Below are 21,573 nucleotides of genomic sequence, written 5' to 3' on the forward strand. Positions count from 1 at the left end.
TCAACTGAAGGACATCCAGGTTGGTTCCACAATCTGGCTATGGTGAATTGAGCAGCAATGAACATTGATGTGGCTGTATATCTGTAGTATGCTGATTTTAAGTCCTTTGGGTATAGGCCAAGGAGTGGGATAGCTGGGTCAAATGGTGGTTCCATTCCAAGCTTTCTAAGGAATCTCCATACTGCTTTCCAGAGTGGCTGCACTAATTTTCAACCCCACCAGCAATGTATGAGTGTACCTTTTTCCCTACATCCTCGCCAACACCTATTATTGCTTGTGTTCTTGATAATCACCATTCTAATTGGGGTGAGATGGAATCATAGGGTAGTTTTGATTTGCATTTCTCTTATTACTAGAGATGTGGAACACTTTTTCATATATCTGTTGATTGCTTGTAGATCTTCTTCTGTGAAGTGTCTGTTCATTTCCTTAGCCCATTTGTTGATTGGGTTATTTGTATTCTTGGTGTAGAGTTTTTTGAGTTCTTTATATATTCTAGAAATTAGCACTCTATCTGAAATATGAGTGGCAAAGATTTTCTCCTACTCTGTAGGCTCTCTCTTCACATTGCTGATAGTTTCCTTTGCTGAGAGAAAGCTTTTTAGTTTGAATCTATCCCAGTTGTTGATTCTTGCTTTTATTTCTTGTGCTATGGGAGTCCTGTTGAGGAAGTCTGATCCTAAGCCAACAAGTTGAAGATTTGGACCTACTTTTCCTTCTATAAGATGCAGGGTCTCTGGTCTGATTCTGAGGTCCTTGATCCATTTTGAGTTGAGTTTTGTGCAGGGTGAGACATAGGGGATTAAATTCATTCTGTTGCATATGGTTTTCCAGTTTTCCCAGCACCATTTGTTGAAGAGGGTATCTTTTCTCCATTGCATATTTTTGGCCCCTTTGTCTAGTATGAGAAAATTGTATTTATTTGGGTTTGTGTCCATGTCCTGTATTCTGTACCATTGATCTACCTTTCTATTTTGGTACCAATACCATGCCATTTTTGTTACTATAGCTTTGTAGTAGAGTTGAAGATCAGGTATTGCAATACCCCCTGCTTCGCTCTTTCTACTGAGGATTGCTTTAGCTATTCTGGGTTTCTTATTCTTTCAGATGAATTTCATGATTGCTTGCTCTATTTCTGTAAGAAACATCATTGGGATTTTAATTGGAATTGCATTGAATCTGCATAGCACTTTAGGTAGTATAGCCATTTTGACAATATTAATTCTGCCTATCCAAGAACATGGGAGGTCTTTCAATCTTCTAAGGTTTTCTTTAATTTCTTTCGTTAGTGTTCTGTAGTTCTCATTGTAGAGGTCTTTCACCTCTTTTGTGAGATTGATTCCCAAGTATTTTATTTTTTTCCATGCTATTGTGAATGGGGTAGTTTTCCTAACTTCTCTTTCTGAAGATTCATCGCTTATGTATAAAAATGCATTGGATTTATGAGCATTGATCTTGTAACCTGCTACTTTACTGAATTCACTTGTGAGTTCTAAAAGTTTTCTGGTGGAATTTCCAGGTTTCTCTACATATATAATCATATCATCAGTGAACAGGAATACTTTGAGTTCTTCTTTTCCAATTCGTATCACTTTAATTTCTTTGGTTTGTCTAATTGCTCTGGCTAGAGTTTCAAGGACGATGAAGTGGTGAAAGAGGGCATCCCTGCCTTGTTCCAGTTTTTAGGGGGAATGCTTTCAGTTTTTCACCATTTAGAATGGTATTGGCTATGGGCTTCGCGTAGATGGCCTTTACAATGTTAAGGAATGTTCCCACTATCCCAAATTTTTCTAGTGTTTTGAGCATGAAAAGATGCTGTATTTTATCGAATGCTTTTTTTACATCTATTGAAATAATCATGTGATTCTTAACTTTACGTCTTTTGATATGGTGAATGCCATTTATTGATTGCCGGATGTTGAACCAACCTTGCATCCCTGGGATAAAACCCACTTGATTGTGGTGCACTATCTTTTTAATATATTTTTGTATGCGATTTGCTAAGATTTTGTTGAGATGTTTTGCATTGATGTTCATTAAGGATATTGGTCTGAAATTTTCTTTCCTCAATGTGTTTCTGTCTGGTTTAGGTATCAGGGTAATATTGGCTTCATAGAATGAGTTTGGGAGGGTTCCCTCGTCTTCTATTTTATGGAATACTTTGAGAAGTATTGGAATGAGCTCTTCTTTAAAGGTTTTGTAGAACTCGGCTGAGAACCCATCTGGTCCCGGACTTTTCTTTGTTGGTAGGCTTTTGATGACCTCTTCTATTTCATTGCTTGAAATTGATTTATTTAAGTTGTGTATATCCTCCTCGTTCAGTTTAGGTAATTCATATGTCTCTAGAAACTTGTTGATGTCTTTGAGGTTTTCTGTTTTTTGGAGTATAGATTTTCAAAATAGCTTCTAATTATGTTTTGTATTTCAGTCGTGTCTGTTGTGATATTTCCTTGTTCATTCCGAATTTTAATTATTTGAGTTTTCTCCCTCTTTCTCTTTGTTAGTGTGGCTAAGGGTTTATCAATTTTGTTTATTTTTTCAAAGAACCAACTCTTTATTTTGTTAATTTTTCCTATTGTTTCTTTTGTTTCAATTTCTTTGATTTCGGCTCTGATTTTAACTATTTCCTGTCTTCTGCTACTTTTCGTGTTGGTCTGCTCTTCTTTTTCTAGGGCTTTGAGCTGTAGTGTTAAGTCGTTTATTTGTTGATTTCTACTTCTTTTGTTGAATGCGCCCCATGAAATAAATCTTCCTCTAAGTACTGCTTTCATAATGTCCCAGAGATTTTGATATGATGTGTCTTTGTTCTTGTTTACTTCTAAGAATTTTTTTTATTTCCCTCCTGATGTCTTCTGTTATCCATTCATCATTTAATAGTGTATTATTTAATCTCCAGCTATTGGAGAAGTTTCTGTTTTTCATTCTGTCATTTATTTCTAATTTCAATCCATTATGATCTGATAGAATACAAGGTAGTATCTCTATCTTCTTGTATTTGCTGACAGTAGCTTTGTGGCATAAAATATGGTCTATTTTAGAGATGGATCCATGTGCTGCTGAGAAGAAAGTGTATTCGTTCTTTTTTGGATGGTATATTCTATATATGTCGGTTTAGTCTAAATTGTTGATTGTGTTATTGAGATCTATGGTTTCTTTATTCAATTTTTGTTTGGACGATCTATCCAGTGGTGAGAGAGGTGTGTTAAAATCGCCTAGTATTATTGTGTTGTGATCTATTTGATTTCTGGAATTGAGAAGGATTTGTTTGACGTACATGGATGAGCCAGTGTTCTGGGCATAGATATTTGTGATTGTTATCTGATTTATGCTTCCCTTAAGCAATATGTAATGTCCTTCTTTATCCCTTCTGACTAGTTTTGGCTTGAAGTCCACATTTTCTGAAATGAGGATGGATATTCCAGGTTTTTTGCTGTTTCATGTGCATGGTATGTTTTTTCCCATGCTTTCACCTTTAGTCTATGGGTATCACTTTCTATGAGATGAGTCGCTTGCAGACAGCATATTGTTGGATTTTCTTTTTAATCCAATCTGCCAGTCTATGTCTTTGGATTGATGAGTTCAGGCCATTAACATTCAGGGTTATTATTGTGATTTGATTTGTATTCCCAGTCATTTGACTCATTTTTGTTTTTTGACATGATTTGGTTTCTCCTTTATTTGGCTATTCCTTTAGGCTAGTTCCTCCTGTTGCTGATTTGTATCGTTTTTCATCTCTTCCTCATGAAATATTTTGCCAAGAATGTTCTGTAATGCTGGCTTTCTTTTTGTAAATTCCTTTGTCTTTTGTTTATCATGGAAGGATCTTATTGTGTTGTCAAATCTGAAAGTAAGTTTTGCTGGTATAAGATTCTTGGTTGGCATTCGTTTTCTTTCAGGGCTTGGTAAATGTTGTTCCAGGCCCTTCTAGCTTTTAGGTTCTGGATTGAAAAATCTTCTGATATTCTTATTGGTTTCCCCCTGAATGTAATTTGATTCTTTTCTCTTGCGGCCTTTAAAATTCTGTCTTTATTTTGTATGTTAGGTATTTTCATAATAATGTGCCTTGGTGTGGATCTGTTGTAATTTTGTATATTTGGAGTCCTATAAGCTTCTTGTACCTGGTTTTCCATTTCATTCTTCAGATTTGGGAAATTTTCTGATATTATTTCATTGAATAGATTGTTCATTCCTTTGGTTTGTCTCTCTAAGCCTTCCTCAATCCCAATAATTCTTAAATTTGTCCTTTTCATGATATCCCATAATTCTTGTAGATTGTGTTCATGATTTCTTACCATCTTCTCTGTTCAACTTTGTTTTGAAGGTTAAATATTTTGTCTTCAATGTCTGAGGTTTTGTCTTCCAGGTGTTCTATCCTGTTGGTTATGCTTTCCATGGAGTTTTTAACTTGGTTTATTGTTTCCTTCATTTCAGTGATTTCTGTTTGTGGTTTTTTCAGAATCTCTAACTCTTTATTGAAATGATCTCTTGCTTTCCGTATTTGCTGTTTTAACTGTTGATTGGTGCGATCATTTAATGCCTGCATTTGCTCTTTCATCTCCTCCTTCAATGCCTGCATTGTCTCTTTCATCTCCTCGTTTGCTTCCCTGATTGTTTTAATTATGTACATTCTGAACTCCCTTTCTGACATTTCTTCTGCGGTGCTGTCATTGGGTTTTATTGATATAGTATCTAGGTCTGTTTGGGTCATTTTCTTCCCTTGTTTTCTCATATTGGTCAGATATCAGTGGGACTCTGAGATATTGCAGATTTCCTCTATTGGTTTATAGTGTCCCTGTAGATTTCCAGTGTATCACCTCCCAGCCTTCAGTAGCCTGAAGTCCTGGAGGAACTTGATAATGCAGTGCTGCCAAAGAAAGCTGCCCCTAGCCCGCTACTGGTTCCAGGGCTGGGGGTGGCTTTGTGCGGAAAGGCTCTCACTGGGCGCCATGCTCCAAGAAGCTGGCTGTGGAAATAGCCTGCTGCTGGAGGGAGCAGGGCTGCTTGGGGAAGTGTCTGGCTGCCCTGCCCTGGTCCCAGAAGCCACCTGCGGGCTGGGGCCCGCTCCTGGCTCTGGGACTTGGAGCTGGCTCTGTGCAGAAAGGCTCTCACTGGGCGGCTTGCTCAGAGAAGCTGGCCGTGGAAGGAGCCCACCGCCGGAGGGAGCAGGGCTGCCTGGGGAAGACTCTAGCTGCCCTTCTCTGCTCTGAGAAGCCGCCCCTGTCCGGGCCTGCCGCCTGGGCCGAGCTTCACCTGGTGGGGGAGACTCACCTTGTGGCTATATATTAGTCTGAGTCACTCAGTGCCTCCCCTTCTTGAATCCTTGGTTCTGGAGAGACAGGAGATGCAGTCACCCTGTAGTCTGCCATCCTGAATCACCCCAGTAATTCTTAAACTTGGTCTTTTCATGATGTCCCATAGTTCTTGGAGATTCTGTTCATGATTTCTTACCATCTTCTCTGGTTGGGCAACTTTATTTTCAAGATTAAATATTTTGTCTTCATTATCTGAACTTCTGTCTTCCAAGTGGTCTAGTCTTTTGGTAATGCTTTCCATTGAATTTTTTATTTGGTTTATTTTTTCCTTTATTTCAAGGATTTCTGTTTTTTTTTTTTTTTTTTTTTGAGCATCTCTATCAGTTTTTTGAAATGACCTTTTCCTTCCTGCAGTTGCTCTTTCAACTGCTTATTGGTATGATCATTCATTGCCCGCCTGTATTTGCTTTCTTATCTCATCCTTTGCTTCACAAATCATTTTAATCATCTATAATCTGAAGTTCTTTTCTGACATTTGTTCTACCTTACTGTTAATGGATTCTGTTAATATAGAATCTAGGTTTGTTTGGATCATTTTCTTCCCTTGTTTTTTCACGTTGTTTATGTATCTTCCCCTCTAGCAGGGCAGATATGGGGTATTGCATTTTCCCCCTATAGGCTTCTAGTGGTCCTGTAGGTTTCCAAAACCCTTTCTTTAAGGGGAGACCAATATTAGCAGTGCCCAGTTCAGACAGTATGCAACCTGAAACCGAATACCCCTATGTGGATGTTAACAATATTGTCATAATAAACAGAATGGGTTCAATTATTATCTTCAGTGTAACAAATAGATTTGCAATGAGGTCTGCAGTTTCTGAAGGAGGACAAGGAGGATGTGGAGAGGTGTAGGATGTAACTGTTAATGTGATAAGAAAAGAATATATAGAAGTTGTAGATCATAGAGTGAGAGTGTAATTAGAAGAAGTTAGTTGTTAGCATGGGAAAAGGGATGAAGATACTCTGAGGGAACAGATAAACAAAAAGAAAAGAGATGGAGAAAAGTAAAGAAATAAAAACTTAAAATTTTTCAATAAGGAGAAAAAAGAAAATCTACACTATAACAGTCTTATAGTATTCAAACTTCCCAGTCTTCAGGAGCCTGATATATGAGAGGTACCTGACAATGAACTTCAAGTCTCCAGCAGGAAACTCAGGAAATGAGATTTGCTCCACCTAAAGATGGGAGATACGACTTCCAGGATTGTCCAAGATGGCTGCTCTGGCTTCCAAATGTGTTGGCAAATGGGAAGCTGTAGCTTGGGGTGTGGACGTGGTTGACTGGAAATCCTGTAGGCGGGGTGCAGTTGGTGGGCACGGGTCCTGGAGGTGGGGTGTTGTCGGTCTGGTTGCAGGATCCTGCAGGTACTGTGACAGTGAACTTCCAGGGAACAGCAGGCAGCTGGTGCTCCACCTGTGGTCTGTGGTCAGTCTGCTTACTGCTGTCGGACCATTAGGAGGTTATTAACCTTGGGCAGTGGGTGATGGGTAGGTGAAAGGCAGGCGATGGACAGGCAAGTGGCAGGCAAATGGTGGATGGTAGGCGCCAGACAGTGAACAATCAAGAAACAGATATCCTCTGCTTGAATCCTGAGTTATGGAACGACAAGGAACACAGCCTCCCTCTAGTCCGCCTTCTTGGATCTCCCCCTCATTAATTTTGTTTTCTTAAAAATTAAATCAATTGAGTATTCTCTCAGATGTCTTACCTTCTACGAAGATTTCTATGTAGTTAACTTCCTTATTTCAACTTGATTATACAAAACAACATTAATGTGTGTTTTCCTTTTTTTCTCTAGCACATGATAGTGATGGAAGACATGCTCAAAGACTTTCTCCTTGGAGAACACTTATTATTGGTTGGCAACCAGGTAAGTTGTGGATGAAACTCTGGCGGTAATTAGTAATTGAAAGTAATAGTTTCAAAGCAGTAGGTGTCTTCTTGTTGTTGGAGTAAGTTTTTCAAATTGCTCCCTCCCCCTCCCAATAAAATGACTGCTTTAATTTAAAAAGGTGAATATCTACCTTAGACCTAACCTTAGATTTACCTTGAGGCTTAAATCAGACCCCATTCAATTTCCCATCATTCTATTCATTCTAATCCACAAGGATCTACTCTTCTTGCTCTTATCTGTTACTTCAGCCCTGCTCACCATCAGCTATCCCCTGGATTATAGCAATGATTTCCTACCACCTATACTCTAAACTGTGTCCACTCTGCAATCAGATTTATACTTGTATAACTAAAATATGATTAAGTCTCTCTTTTGTGCTTAAATTGACTCTCCATTGCCCTGCGGTATAGTCTTAAGTGTTTAGTATGCCTGATATTCTTGCAGGATCCAGTCTCTGCCCACCTATCCAGTCCCAGGCTTTGGCTCTTCCTTTCTCTCTATGACAACTGAGCTACTCTGAACTTACTTCAGTTTCTTATTTCCATTCTGGTTATTAGTGCATTGTCTTCCTTCTACATGGGACACCTCCTGTCTCCTTACATCATGTCCTGCCCCTAACTCCTAGGAGGGAGATCTTCCCTTCTCCGTAGCTCAGTTAAGTTCCCCTGCTTGCCTCATTTCTGTTCTTTTTATCACACAAATTATATAGTCTGAATTTACATATGAGTTACTCTTCCCAACTTGTCTGTAAGCTCTTGGAGTGCAGGGACCCTGTTTGTCTTATTCATCTCTGTCTGTGGTTCCTAGCCCAGTTCTGCTACATAGTAGATATTCAATATATGTTTATGGAGGAAATGAGTAGATAGTCTCTACTTAAAAGGTGCTGACAGTTTTCCTCAACTGAATTATCATACCCACAGAAAATGGCACTTGGGGTTTCATTTTCAATTGGTCTTAAATTAAGAGTGACATGCTTTCAGAAGTTTGTCCTTTATTTTTTTTCTTTTTGTACTTACAAAAATAGTACATATTCTTAATATGTTTTGAACCTCAAACTTATAATATTTAAGTGCTATTTAAAAATAAAAATGGGCCAATGGAGTAGTTTACTGGCTGAGACATAAGCTTGAAATTAGCTGACTAGAGATGCAGTAGTCTGACATATGGTGTGTGACTTTGAGCAAAGTCCTTATCTTAGCTGTTTCCTGAATGTCTACCTGAAAATAAAAATAGTTTGTATTCTACTGGGCGGCTAATGTAAGGATAACATGACATAATGCATGGAAAGCACTTCACACTGTGCTCTACTCTGCCATCTAAAAATAAAATCACTGTAAAGTTTTAAGTACTTTAATATCTTGTTTTATGTTTTCTAAGCAAGAATTAAAAAGTAGAACAATAAATTATTCATGGAAATTTTTTCACTATTTGAAAAGTCCTACCTTCTTTTCTTCCCTGAAAAATCATTTTTCTGTATACCTGAGATAGAAGGATGAAGATCAGTTGACAGTATTTTGTTCCTTGATGTTGAAACCCAGAAGTCAAGTTGTCATCTCTCTTTGGAAAACAATGAGTCTGTGGACTTTGAAGTCTTATATAGCCCAGGGTGCTTCACAGACTTTTTATCAGTTTAACCATGGTGTACTCAGTGTGTCCTTTTCAGAACTTCAACTGTCACATGATTGTCCTTAGACACAGAGACTACTGGGCTCTCAGTAGCAGCAGACTAGCCTAGCGAGGAGAATAGACTGAGAATATTCAGAGCTGGGCTCAGGGAACTTTTCTGAGGAGAAGGCTTGTAAAAGGAAGGTCCTTGGAGTTCAAGCCATGGGGTTCCAGGTATTTTTGAAACATTCATTGGTATTGATGCACTAAGGTTTGTTGAGTCGAATGCAGTTTCTCAGCAAAGGAAGATTTTACTATTAAGCTATTAATAGAATCAGAATTTCAGGACAGTGATTTGCATTAAATGTCAATGTTAGAGTCTACCTGGTAACTAGAGACAGGGAGTGTATTCTAACCTCTGGAAGATTGAGGGGAGGTATGTAGGGTAAGGGGTAAGGTGGAATGGAGGTTTGCTTCTGCTTTATGAGAAATGAAAAAGAAACTGGGAGAGTATTTTGGAATTATTCTGAATTATTCTGGAGTGCTGTATAAACGTTGGTGTAAAATCCTCCTTGCTACCTCTCATCTGTTTCAAGTCCCAAGGAAAGGAATGACACTAGAGCAAGGGTTAGGCAGCAGGGTAGGTGTGGTGGAGGGAATAGCAGCTATAGCTCTATGGACATGTGGTTGGCCCCTAGCATCTGTAAGGATGGATGATTCAGACCTGTCAGGAACCAGCTGAATAGAGTGGAAGACACTCTGGGGCAAGGCAGGATGTATGGGGTATCACAAACGTGTCAGTCCATTTATAGACTACATCTTCCCTTCTTTTACCCTTCTTCTACCACCCTCCACTTTGGAGAAAGAAGAATCGACAAAGGAAAATTATGTTCAGAAAAGGCTATGTGTCATTGGTCTTTTTCACATTGGAAGAATTTTCTCTTCTTTCCTTATAAACTTCTGAGACTGTCAGTGTTATATTGTAGTACAAATGTTAAGGGAATTTTTAGATTGTGTAAGTAATTTCTGCTACCTGTGTCCATTAAATTGTCTAAAGAAAAAGTCTAACTCTTCTAAATTGCTATTTGATAGCCTCCATTGTCAGATCCCACTGTTTTTTGTCTACCATCTCATTTCTCCCCTCAAATTTTGTTCTCCGAGAACTAAAATGGACTGTTTTCCAAATAACCCTTTTTATCAGTGTTATATTCCAGCTTCCTATGTTTGCCAGCATACTGTCTTCTTTCCTCCATCTTTGCCTATTAAATGCTTTCCGCCTCAGAGCGGCAACATGGTATAATGGAAATGAAATAAACTGGGAATCTGAAGACCTACCCCTATGTTCAGGTTTTTAAACTGTGTATTTGATATGGAGTAAATTGTTAATCCCCTAAATAGGCTTTCTCTGTTTCTCTCTCTTTCTCATCCATAAAATAATGAATGGAATGAATATATTCTAAGGTTACTCCTAGCTATAGTATTCTCTTTTTGTAGCAAAACTTTTCATTTCTCTAGTTGTACATAAGGCAGACTCATACCATTTATGCAGTCATTCATGTACATAGAGTAAAAATGTCCATCTCATTGCACCATCCTTCCCACTCTCACAAATCCTCCCCTCCCCTCCCTCTCCTCTACCCTATGCAAAGTTTCTCCATTCTTTCCTTGCCCCTGCCACCCTCCATTATGGCTCAACATCCACTTATCAGAGAAAACATTTAGTCTTTGGTTTTTTGGGATTGACTTACTTTGCTTAGCATGATATTCTCTAACTCCATCCATTTACCTACAAATGCCATAATTTCATTCTTCTTTAAGGATGATGAGTATTCCATTGTGTATATATAACACAGTTTCTTTATCCATTCATCTCTTGAAGGGCATCTAGGTTGGTTCCACAGTTTAGCTATTGTGATTTGAGCTGGTATAAACATTGATGTGACTGTGTCACTGCAATATGCTGATTATAAATTCTTTGGATATATGCTGAGGAGTGGGTCAAATGGTGGTTCCATTCCATGTTTTCTAAGGAATATCCATACTGCTTTCAAGAGTAGTTGCACCAGTTTGTAATCCCATCAGCAATATATGAGTGTACCTTTTTCCCCATATCCTCACCAACATTTATTGTTGCGTGGATTAATTGATAATGGCCATTCTTATTAGAGTGAGATGAAATCTTAGAGAAATTTTGATTTTCTTTTATCTAATTGCTGGAGATGTTGAACATTTTTTCATATCTTTGTTGATCAAATGTATATCTTCTGTGAACCATCTGCTCAGTTCCTTAGTCCATTTATTGATTGGGTAATTTGTATTTTTGGTGTTAAGTTTTTTGAGTTCTTTATATATCCTGGAGATGAGTGCTCTATTTGAAGTGTGTTTGATAATGGTTTTCTCTTATTCTGTAAGCTCTCTCTTTACATTATAGATTGTTTCTGTTGCTGAGTAGAAGTTGTTTAGTTTGAATCCATCACATTTATTGATTCTTGATTTACTTCTTGTGCTTTTATATTTTGTTAAGAAAGTCAGATCCTAGGCCAAGATGATGAAGATTTGGGGCTGCATTTTCTCCCATTAGGCAGAGGTTCTCTGGTCTAATACCTAGGTCCTTGGTCCATTTTGAGTTGAGCTTTATGTAGGGTGAGAAATAGGGATTTGATTTCATTTTGCTGCATATGTATTTATAGTTTTCCCAACACTATTTGTAGAGGAGACTGTCTTTTCTCCACTGTATGTTTTTGATTCCTTTGCCTAGTATGAGATAACTCTATTTATGTGGGTTCGTCTCATTGTCTTTTATTCTGTACCATTGATCTACATGTTTATTTTGATTCTAATACCATGCTGTTTTTGTTACTATAGCTCTGTAGTATACTTTATGGTCTGGTATAGTGATGCCTCTTGCTTCACTCTTCTTGCTAAGGATTGCTTTGGCTATTCTGGGTCTCTTACATTTCCAACTGAATTTCATGATTGCCTTTTCTATTTCTATGAGGAATATCATTGGGATTTTAATTGGAATTACATTAAATCTGTATAATGCTTTTGATAGTATGGCCATTTTGACAATATTAATTCTGCCTATCCAAGAACAAGGGAGATCTTTCCATCTTCTAAGGTCTTCTTTAATTTCTTTCTTTAGTTTCTTTAGTTCATCATAAAGGTCTTTAACCTCTTTTGTTAGGTCGATTCACAAGTATTTCATATTTTTTGAGGCTATTGTGAATGGAGAAGTTTTCCTAATTTCTGTGTCAGAGGATTGGTGACTGATGTACAGAAATGCATTTGATTTATGGGTGTTGATTTTATATCCTGCTACTTTGCTGAATTCATTTATTAGTTCTAGAAGTTTTCTAGTAGAATTTTCTGGATCCTCTAAGTATAGAATCATGTTGTTGGCAAATAGTGATAGTTTGAGTTCTTCTTTTCCTACTTCTTGTATCCCTTTAATTTCTTTTGTCTGTCTAATTGCTCTGGCTAGAGTTTCAAGGACAATATTGGATAGAAGTGGTGAAAGAGGGCATCCCTGTCTTGTTCCAGTTTTTAGAGGGAAGACTTTCAATTTTTCTCTATTTAGAATGATCTTGGCCTTGGGCTTAGGACAGATAGGTTTTACACTATTGAGGTATGTTCCTATTATCCCTAGTTTTTCTAGTATTTTGAACATGAAGGGAGCTATGTTTTGTCAGTTGCTTTTTCTGCATCTGTTGAGATGATCATATGGTTCTTATCTTTAAGTCTATTGGTGTGGTGGATTATGTTTATTGATTTCTGTTGAACCAACCTTGCATCCCTGGGCTGAACCCCACTTGATCATGGTGTACTGTCTTTTTAATGTGATTTGGTATGTGATTTGCCAGAATTTTTGCATCTGTGTTCATCAGGGATACTGGACTGAAGTTTTCTTTCCTTGATGTGTCTTTGTCTGGTTTCAGTATCAGGGTGATACTAGCTTCATAGAATGAGTTTGGAAGGGTTCCCTCCTCTTCTATTTTATGGAATAATTTGAGGAGTACTGGTATTAATTCTTCTTTGATGGTCTTGTAGAACTTCTGAGAATCTGTCTGGTCCTGAGCTTTTTTTACTTGGTGGACTTTTCTTAGTTGGTAGACTTTTGATGGCATCTTCTGTTTCATTGATTGATATCGATCAGTATAAATTGTGTATATCCTCCTGATTCAGTTTGGATATATCATATGTCTCTAGAAATTTATTGATGTCTTCAAGATTTTCTATTTAATTGGAGTATAAATTTTCAAAATAGTTTCTAATTATCATCTGTATTTCTGTACTGTCCATCATTTTATTTCCTTTTTCATCATGAATTTTAGTAATTTGAGTTTTCTTTCTCCTCTTTGTTAGCATGACTCAGGGTTTATCAATTTTAAGTGTCTTTTCAAAGACCCAGCCTTTCATTTTGTCAGTTTTTTCAATTGTGTCTTTTGCTTTAATTTCATTGATTTCAGCTCTGATTTTAATTATTTCATGTCTTCTACTTTTGGTGTTGATTTGTTCTTCTTTCTCCAGGGCTTTGAGATGTAATGTTAGGTCATTTATTTGTTGTCTTTTTATTTTTAAAATGAATGAGCTCAGTGCAATGAACTTCTGTCTTAGCATTGCCTTCATAGTATCCCACAGATTTTGATATGCTGTATTGTTATTCTCATTTATGTCTTAACTATTTTTTTACCTCCTCTCCAATGTCTTCTACTAACCATTGTTCATTAAATAGCATATTATTTAATCTCCAGGTGTTGGAGTTGCTACTATTTTTTATTTTATCATTGATTTCTAGTTTCATTCTATTATGATCTGCTAGAATACAGGGTATACCTCTATGTTTTTGTATTTGATAAGCATTGCTTTGTGGCATAATATATGGTCTATTTTAGAGAAGGATTCATGTGCTGCTGAGAAGAAAGTGTATTTGCTTGTTGATGGATGGAATATTCTATATATATATGTTAAGCCTAAATTATTGATTGTGTTTTTAGTTCTATAGTTTCTTTGTTTAGTTTTTGTTTGGAAGATCTATCCAGTGGTGATAGAGGTGTGTTAATGTCACCCAGTGTGAGTGTGTTGTGGTCTATTTAATTCTTGAGGTTGAGAAGAGTTTGATGTACATGGATGCTCCATTGTTTGGGGCATATATATTTATGATTGTTATGTCTTATTGATGTATGATTCCCTTAAGCAGTATGAAATGACCTTCTTTATCCCTTCTGACAAACTTTGGCTTGAAGTCTACTTCATCTGATATGAGAATGGGAACTCCTGCTTGTTTACTGTATGTTTTTTTCCAGCCTTTCACCTTCAGTTGTGGATGTCTTTTCCTATGAGATGAGTCTCTTGAAGGCAGCATTTTGTTGTTGTTTTTTTTTAAATCCAATATGCCAGTCTATGTCTTTTGATTGATGAGTTTACGCCATTAACATTCAGGGTTATTATTGAGATATGATTTGTATTCCCATTCATTTTGATTTATTTCTGGTTTAACTTGACTTGGTTTCTCCTTTGATTGGCTTTTCCTTTAATGCAGTTCCTTCCTTTGTGACTTTCATTGTTTTTCATTTCCTTCTTATTGAATATTGTGCTGAGAATGTTCTGTAGTGCAGGCTTTCTAGGTGTAAATTTTTTAAACGTTTATCATGGAAGGTTTTTATTTTATCATCACATCTGAAGCTTAATTTTGATGGATATAAAATTCTTGTTTGGCATCCACTTGTTTTCAGAGCTTGGTATATGTTGTTCCAGGACTTCATAACTTTGAGAGTCTGGATTGAGAAATCTGGTGAGATCTGAATTGGTTTCCCCCTATATGTAATCTAATACTTTTCTCTTGTGGCCTTTAAAATTCTCTCCTTATTTTGTATGCTAAACATTTTCATTATCACGTGCCTTGGTGTGAATCTCTTGTAATTTTGTACATTTGGTGTCCTGTAAACCTGTTGAATTTGATTTTCCATTTCATTCTAAAGGTTTGGGAAATTTTCTGATATCATTTCATTGAATAGGTTGCTCATTCCTTTCTTGTGTAACTCTGTGTCTTCCTCTATCCAAATAATTCTTAAATTTGGTCTTTTATGTTATCGCATAATTCTTAGAAGGTCTGGTCATGGTTTCTTACCATCTTCACTGTGTGGTCAACTTTATTTTCAATATTATATTTTGTCTTTATTGCCTGAGATGCTGTCTTCCAAGTGATCTAATCTGTTGTTGATGCTTTCTCTTGAGTTTTTAATCTGGTTTATTTATTTATTTATTTATATCATTTCAAGGATTTCTGTTCTTTTTTTCCCCCTGAATCTGTATGTCTTTATTGACGTAAACTTTTGCTTCCCACATTTGGTCTCATAGTTCTTTTTTGAAGTGATCTTTTGTTGCCTGCATTTGGTCTCTTATATCATCCTTTACTTTGCAGATCAGTTTAATTAGGGACATTCTGAGCTTCTGTGACATTTCTTCTATCATGCTGGCAGTGCATTCTATTATTGTCGCATCTTGGTTTGTTTGGGGCACTTTCTTCCTTTGTTTCTTCATGTTGTTCGTGTGTCCCCCTCTCTAGGAGTTCGGGTCCAAGGTATTACAGTTTCTACTCTGTTGACTTATAGCATCCCTACACATTTCCAATACCTCTCATTTAAGGGGCAGATCAATATTAACAGCACCCAATGCAAACAATATGCAGCCTTGAACCAAATGGCTCCTGTTTAGACATTTACTGTTTTGTCACAATAAAAGAAATGGTATTTTCGATTATTATCTACAGTATAAACAGTAGGTTTGCAAACAGGTCTACAATTTCTAAGGGTGAACATAGAGAGAACCAATGGGGTATAGGATGAAATGTTAATGAGATAGGTGAGAATGTAGAGGTATTAGATCATAGGAAGCCTGTTAAAGGAATCTAAAGAAGTTGGGTGTTAGCAGGGGAAAAGAGAGAGACTCTGGGGAAACAGATAAGTAAGAGGAAACTATAGAAAGTAAAAAATAAAATAAAATAGAGTAAAAAAAAAAGAAAAGTAATTTTTTAAGTGCTTAAGGAATATACAACCAAACTGTAATATACTAATCAGACATTGCAGTTCTCAGTAGCCTGTTGCATGAAAAGTACTTGGTTTCAAAAATGTTGGGAATGTGAGAGCAGGAAAGGAAAGAGAAAAAAAATCTTGAAGGAGAATTGAACAGTTGTTTCTGTTGCAGTTTGATATCTTCTGTATTTCCCTTCTCATCTGATATGTGGTTTTTCCACCCTCAGGATGGTGAAGTTTTCTAGGGTGGGAGGGTTAGTCTTGAAGGTGGAACTCCTGGAGGCAGAGTATAGCAATTGCTGGTCCCTGTTGGAAGACTGCACCCCAGGATCTCCTTTGAGGTCCACTTGTGTGATATAGGAACCTTGTCGAGCCCCTTACATTGCCTGTGGACCCCATAATTCCTGGTCTCTCGTTTAGTCTTTAAACTGTATTTCTCCTGCCCCCACCCTTTTGACTTCCCAGTCAGGAACTTCTCTCTTTCCGGAGGTCCTCAGGGCTGAGTGCAGGTATTTGTGCACCTCTCATGGAGAGGAGTTCTGTGTCAGACAGATCATGACTAGACGTTGAGAGCTGTGGGTTGGCCACACAGCTGCAAGCACTGGGCCGGTTTGGTGGTGTTTGGGAGATTGTAGTTACCTTGATAATGGGCTTCTAGGACCCAGTAGGTGTTCCATGATGGTAGTTGCCCCTGTAAAAGATGGTGACGATGGTATAAAGGTAACCCAATATGACAGTGAAGGTTTCCCAAGATGGAGGCAACTGCTTTAGAGATGGGGGAGCAAGGGCTGGCCATGCAGTGGTATTGGGTGGCCTGTTCTGAGATACAGTGCTGTGGCCTGCAGTGCTGTGGTGGGCAACTGCCTGCAGGCCCTGTCTGGTGACCCAGGTTGAGGCTACCATGTCTAGGGGACTACGGCAGGCATTTGCAGTGTCCCAAGTTGAAGTTGGGTGCATGTCATGTCCCCTACAGGCAGGGTGAGTGGGGGTCCAGCATGGGTGACACTCTAGTGCAAGTGGCAGTAAATATTTGAGTGAATGAGCCTAACTATAGTATTCTATAATATGCTTCTTTAACACTTCAGCCTGAAGATTTGACCCACTGGTTCTTTGAATTATTTTATTGTGTCAGTATAGATTTCTGTTGATCTTCTACAGACTTATGCATCTTCCTTTCCTGTCTGTACTAAACAAAATAAGCCCCTCAAGAAGAGTCTTCATTAATTTTGTATTCTTCCCAATGCCTTGTATACAGTAGACATTAAATTAACAGTTGCTGGTTGAGTTACTGGATTTTAGAGGAATATAATAAAATAAATTCCTAATGAGTAGGCAAAATGATTTAGAAGTAATAAGAATTTTAAATTTCAACTTGAATTATTTTTAGGAGATTTTGAAAATCATTGTATTTTTTCTGTAAGCTTATAGCTGCTGAGTTAAGGGTACAAGTGGATTAGATAGCATCTAGGAACTCTCCTCTGAAGAGAATAAGTAGTTAAGTGACCCCTTCAATTAGGTATGATTTCATGATAGGGTTAGAGACTGGCAGTATTATCACTAGGATTGACTAATAATATACTTATTATTTTAAAATCTCTGGTAATAATTAAGTGCTGAGTAATTAGTTGAGGTATAACTACCCAGGCTTACATTATCAAGTTGGGGAATGAAAATTGGATTCATGTGACTGGTTATAATCTAAATAAAGCATTCATATATTGCAGCAAACTTCATTTTTTTCAAGTTTCTTTTCAATAGCTAATGTCTGTGTTTAGAACTGAGCAAGATTCATTGGTTAGACTCTTGATTATTTCCACTTGGAAGGCATGTGGACATGCAGATCCACCTGTAGTGCTCCTTACAGATCACATGCTGTGCTGTGCTTGTCTAAGTACAAGTGTGAAACTTATTTCTTCCTTCTGTGTTCTCTCTGCATCCTGGTCATCTAGAAGAATTCTCTCTTCAGGAATTTGTGCTTTTATAGCCACAGCATTTGAGGTCCTTCTTCTTTAACTTTAAAAATGCCATGTTTCATCCATCAAAGGTATTTCAAACCTCTTTTAATATTTTATGCACTTTTTCACCTTCATCTTATATCCACCTTCTGAGACATGACATTGAAAAATTAAAGAGACAAGCAAGTGAAGGTGCACGTGGTAGACTGGGGACTATTGACTCTCATCTTCTGTGGGATGCTGTACTTGGTGTTTTCCCTCAAATGCAAAGTATCAGCCATCTGGAAAAATCTGTATTTTAATCACATGATTTATTTTGAAACCAATTGAACCATTTGTAGTAATTGAGCAGGCTCCTTCCTTTCTCTTTCTAAAGATTAAGCAATGACTACTCAAAAACGTTAAAGGCCAGGCACAATGGTGCACACCTGTAATACTAGCGACTTGTGAACTCCCTATATAGGAGGATAGGAAGATAGGGAGTTCAAAGGCAGCCTCAGCAACTTAGTGAGGCCCTAATCAACTTAGTGAGACCCTGCCTCTAAATAAAATACAAAAAAGGGACAGACAGGGATGTGGCTCAGTGGATAAGTGTCTCTGGATTCAATCCCCAGCACCTCTCCCCAATAAAAGTTAATTAAAAGTGAAACTTAGAGATTAAATATTGACAAAGAATCCAATAGTGAGTTGGAATAAATATGTGATAAAAACTTAATGAATGTTCTTAATACAAACACCTGTAGATAGATATCTATATAACTTTCTGTTTGAAAACTAGATACTGGTTGAAGTCCATGAAAGAAACTTCAATAATTGAAATTATAACTAGAGCTATTTCAGAAGACTAAGACTAATCTTAAGCAGTTTTTACAAATGGAGAAATTAAGTTGAGTAGGTTTTGATTTTGAGGCATCTCAAGGTTCATCACTTTTATTGAGCCCAATCCTAACTTTTTATTTTTTTGTAGTCAGTATTATCTTTTCTAAGAATCTATAGTATTAGAAAAAATTTCATCTCTGTTGGGAAGCTAAAAACAATCCCATAAAACACCACTTGCCATAGCAAAACAAAATAACTTGCATCTTTATTTTGGTGAAATAAAATAGACTTGTTTATCCTTTCTATTGTCTATGTGGGATTTTGTGGCATAACACATTGCCTTTCCAGTAAATGAAGCAGAATTTCTGCCTTTCAGCCAAATAAGATGGGGAGCCCTGAAATCACATGCTTATGGTCACATAGGATATAATGCTACATATTGTGGAACTGCTATAGTGTGCTATTATTTTTCTGCATAGTATAATTATAATATTATGTGCCTCCTTCATGCAATTATGGTTTTATTATTATCATAGCATGATTTTCTGCTTAACAAAGAGAGATGGCTATTTGGTTTCTAACCAGTGATGCTTTTTTTGTCCCAGTTCTAGGTGAAGAATAAACTTCCTGCCTTCTGCATCTTCCCATACCTACTTTTCTTCTAATTTGTGAAGTCTTGTTATATTTGATACACAAAAATTTATTGTGACAATTGGAGGTTATAGAATCACTCTATAGGTGCATCTTTTTTTTTTTTTTTTTTTTAAAGAAGTCTCTAAGAATGAACTTACGTTTTGGGGGGTAAGAATACTTGAGTTTTGAGAGATAGTTATATTTTATTAGATATTTGTAGGAAAAACAAATTTTTGCAATGTGATGCCATAAACTCCTTAGGTACCCTTACATAAAAATTATCTTTAAAATCTGCAGCATTTCATTTTTAGAAATGAAAATTTAATCAGTTACATAAAATAATGTCCCTTGGTTGTTTCTAGTATTAGACAACATTTCAAAGCAAGTCATCAAAATTTAATTTATATTTAATGAGGCACAATTAATTATTCACAATCACTTCTACATGAATATAGCCCAATAAAATCATTTGCTAGGGTTTGTCAACATTTTGTCCTTTTCATTTTAAGCCAGATTTGTGTATCATTTTAGCAAATAATGGCAGTCTGCTGATATTTTTCTACTTAAAATCTCCTTGTGTTCCCAGTTATGTTTTTTTTTTTTTTTTTTTTTTTTTTGCCCCTGTCAGTATTCTGTTACATATTCCTTAACCAATAAAAGACTTACTCCAGAAGATTTTCTTGTAGGATGTCTTCTCTGTCTCTTCTATTCATGTTTATGTTTTTACATGACTGATTCTTCTTCCCAATTCCATGGCAATGTCTGACCCAATAGCAGTGAGAAGGATCTAAGAAAACATCTCTTACTTATTTCCTGCTAATAGTTAAAGTGACCCTAGTTGCCTAAAAAGTAGTCTCCTTTATAGGGAGACAACCCTAAGGACAGATAGTCTGGCTCCTAACTCTTTTTTATAATTCTAGTTCTTCCAAAGTATAGTGTCCAATCCTTCTATGACCAGAATTCTGCCCAAGATATTTTTCACTGTATATGCTTTGTATGGTCTCTCTTCCCCTCCTCTCTGCCAGTGAAAATTCTGCAGCTTAGATGTTGTTGTCCTCCAAGAAGTTTTTCTTCATCTCCCCAAGTAGAATGTAGTCTTGTTATCCTTTGAACTTTTATAGGATTTTTTCACAATTTTGATTATATTTTCTTTGAAAATTATTTTGATATGTATTTGATTTCATCTGTAATTGAATTAGAATGTCCTTATGAGTCAAGATTTTTCTGCGCCAAACTTATGTACTATGTTTCTCTCTCTCTCTCTCTCTCTCTCTGTCTCTCTCTCTCTCTCTTTCTCTTTCTTTCTTTCCCTCCCTCCCTCTTTGTGAACCCCTCCCCTCTGTGGTGAACTGGTGCCTCTGCCACCACTCTCTTGGTTTCAGTGTACTCTTTGTAGTCCTCTGTTTAAAGCAACCAAATTTTGGGTTCTCCATGACTCTCTGATTGTCCAATATTGAATTTCAGTGAATTCCCTTTCTCACTTACCTCACTGAGAAGCAGTATGCTAAGCCATGAAGCAACTGGAAAGTGCACCCTTCTCTAATCTTCCATCTTTGGTCTCCTCATACCGTGCTCATTCTTACACTAGTAGTAATAGTAGTGGTAACAATAAGAACAATATGATAGGTAACTTGTTGAGTGGTTTTAATAGATTATAATAGAAATTGTACATACAGAGTGAAGTACATTTAAAAAAATTTTTATGGAAAAATTTGTGGAGTATGTAATGACCCCCTTTGTACACAGCAACCAGCTGCTTTTTTGTCATTTTGTTTTATTTATTCCCCCAACATTTACTGAATGTCATCTTTTAATACATTATCTTTCTTGCAGATACTTCAGTATTTATTTCTAATATAACCATGCTCTAATTATTATACCTGACATATTAGTAATGATCTCTTAATCTGATATCCCATCTACTTCCAATTTTCTCATTTATCTTGAAATGTTATTTTATAGCTGGCTTGTTCCAGTTAACCTCTAAATAAAGCCTGACCATTGCATTTAGCTGATACAGGTTCTAAGTTTCTTTGAAAGAGAAGATGGCCCATTTTTATTAGTATAAACGTTTTATTTAAAAATATACCAATATTGATGAATTTCCATTGAGAAAATATCTTTAAGAGTAGGCTTCACTAAGCCAATTTGTTAATTAACTTATGTCACAAAATTAAATGATACTCATTTTTTCCAGGCTTGGAATAACTTTTTTTTTTCTTAATTTTCATAGTACTAATATTTAAAATTTTTTATATATTATGAAAATCAGTGAATATGTACTTAGGATCAATTAAATAGAATTCTATGGACATTGTTACTA

The 21,573-nt window shown here is 36.7% G+C and overlaps 1 protein-coding gene across 2 annotated transcripts in view; it reads left to right on the forward strand.

Moving 5' to 3' along the window:
• The window catches only part of Vwa8 (von Willebrand factor A domain containing 8), a 461,451-nt gene that overhangs the window by 193,615 nt on the left and 246,263 nt on the right, over nt 1–21,573 (forward strand). For both annotated transcript variants that reach the window (XR_007108713.1, XM_047552395.1), the window contains exon 20: nt 7,109–7,180. Coding sequence is in view for 1 of the 2 variants with exons in the window: in XM_047552395.1 (XP_047408351.1) it covers nt 7,109–7,180 (72 nt within the window). In the remaining variant the exon portion in view is untranslated. The remainder of the gene's footprint in view (nt 1–7,108; nt 7,181–21,573) is intronic.

This window comes from Sciurus carolinensis, chromosome 5 (genome assembly GCF_902686445.1).
Source record: "Sciurus carolinensis chromosome 5, mSciCar1.2, whole genome shotgun sequence".
NCBI classification, from domain to species: Eukaryota; Metazoa; Chordata; class Mammalia; order Rodentia; family Sciuridae; genus Sciurus; species Sciurus carolinensis.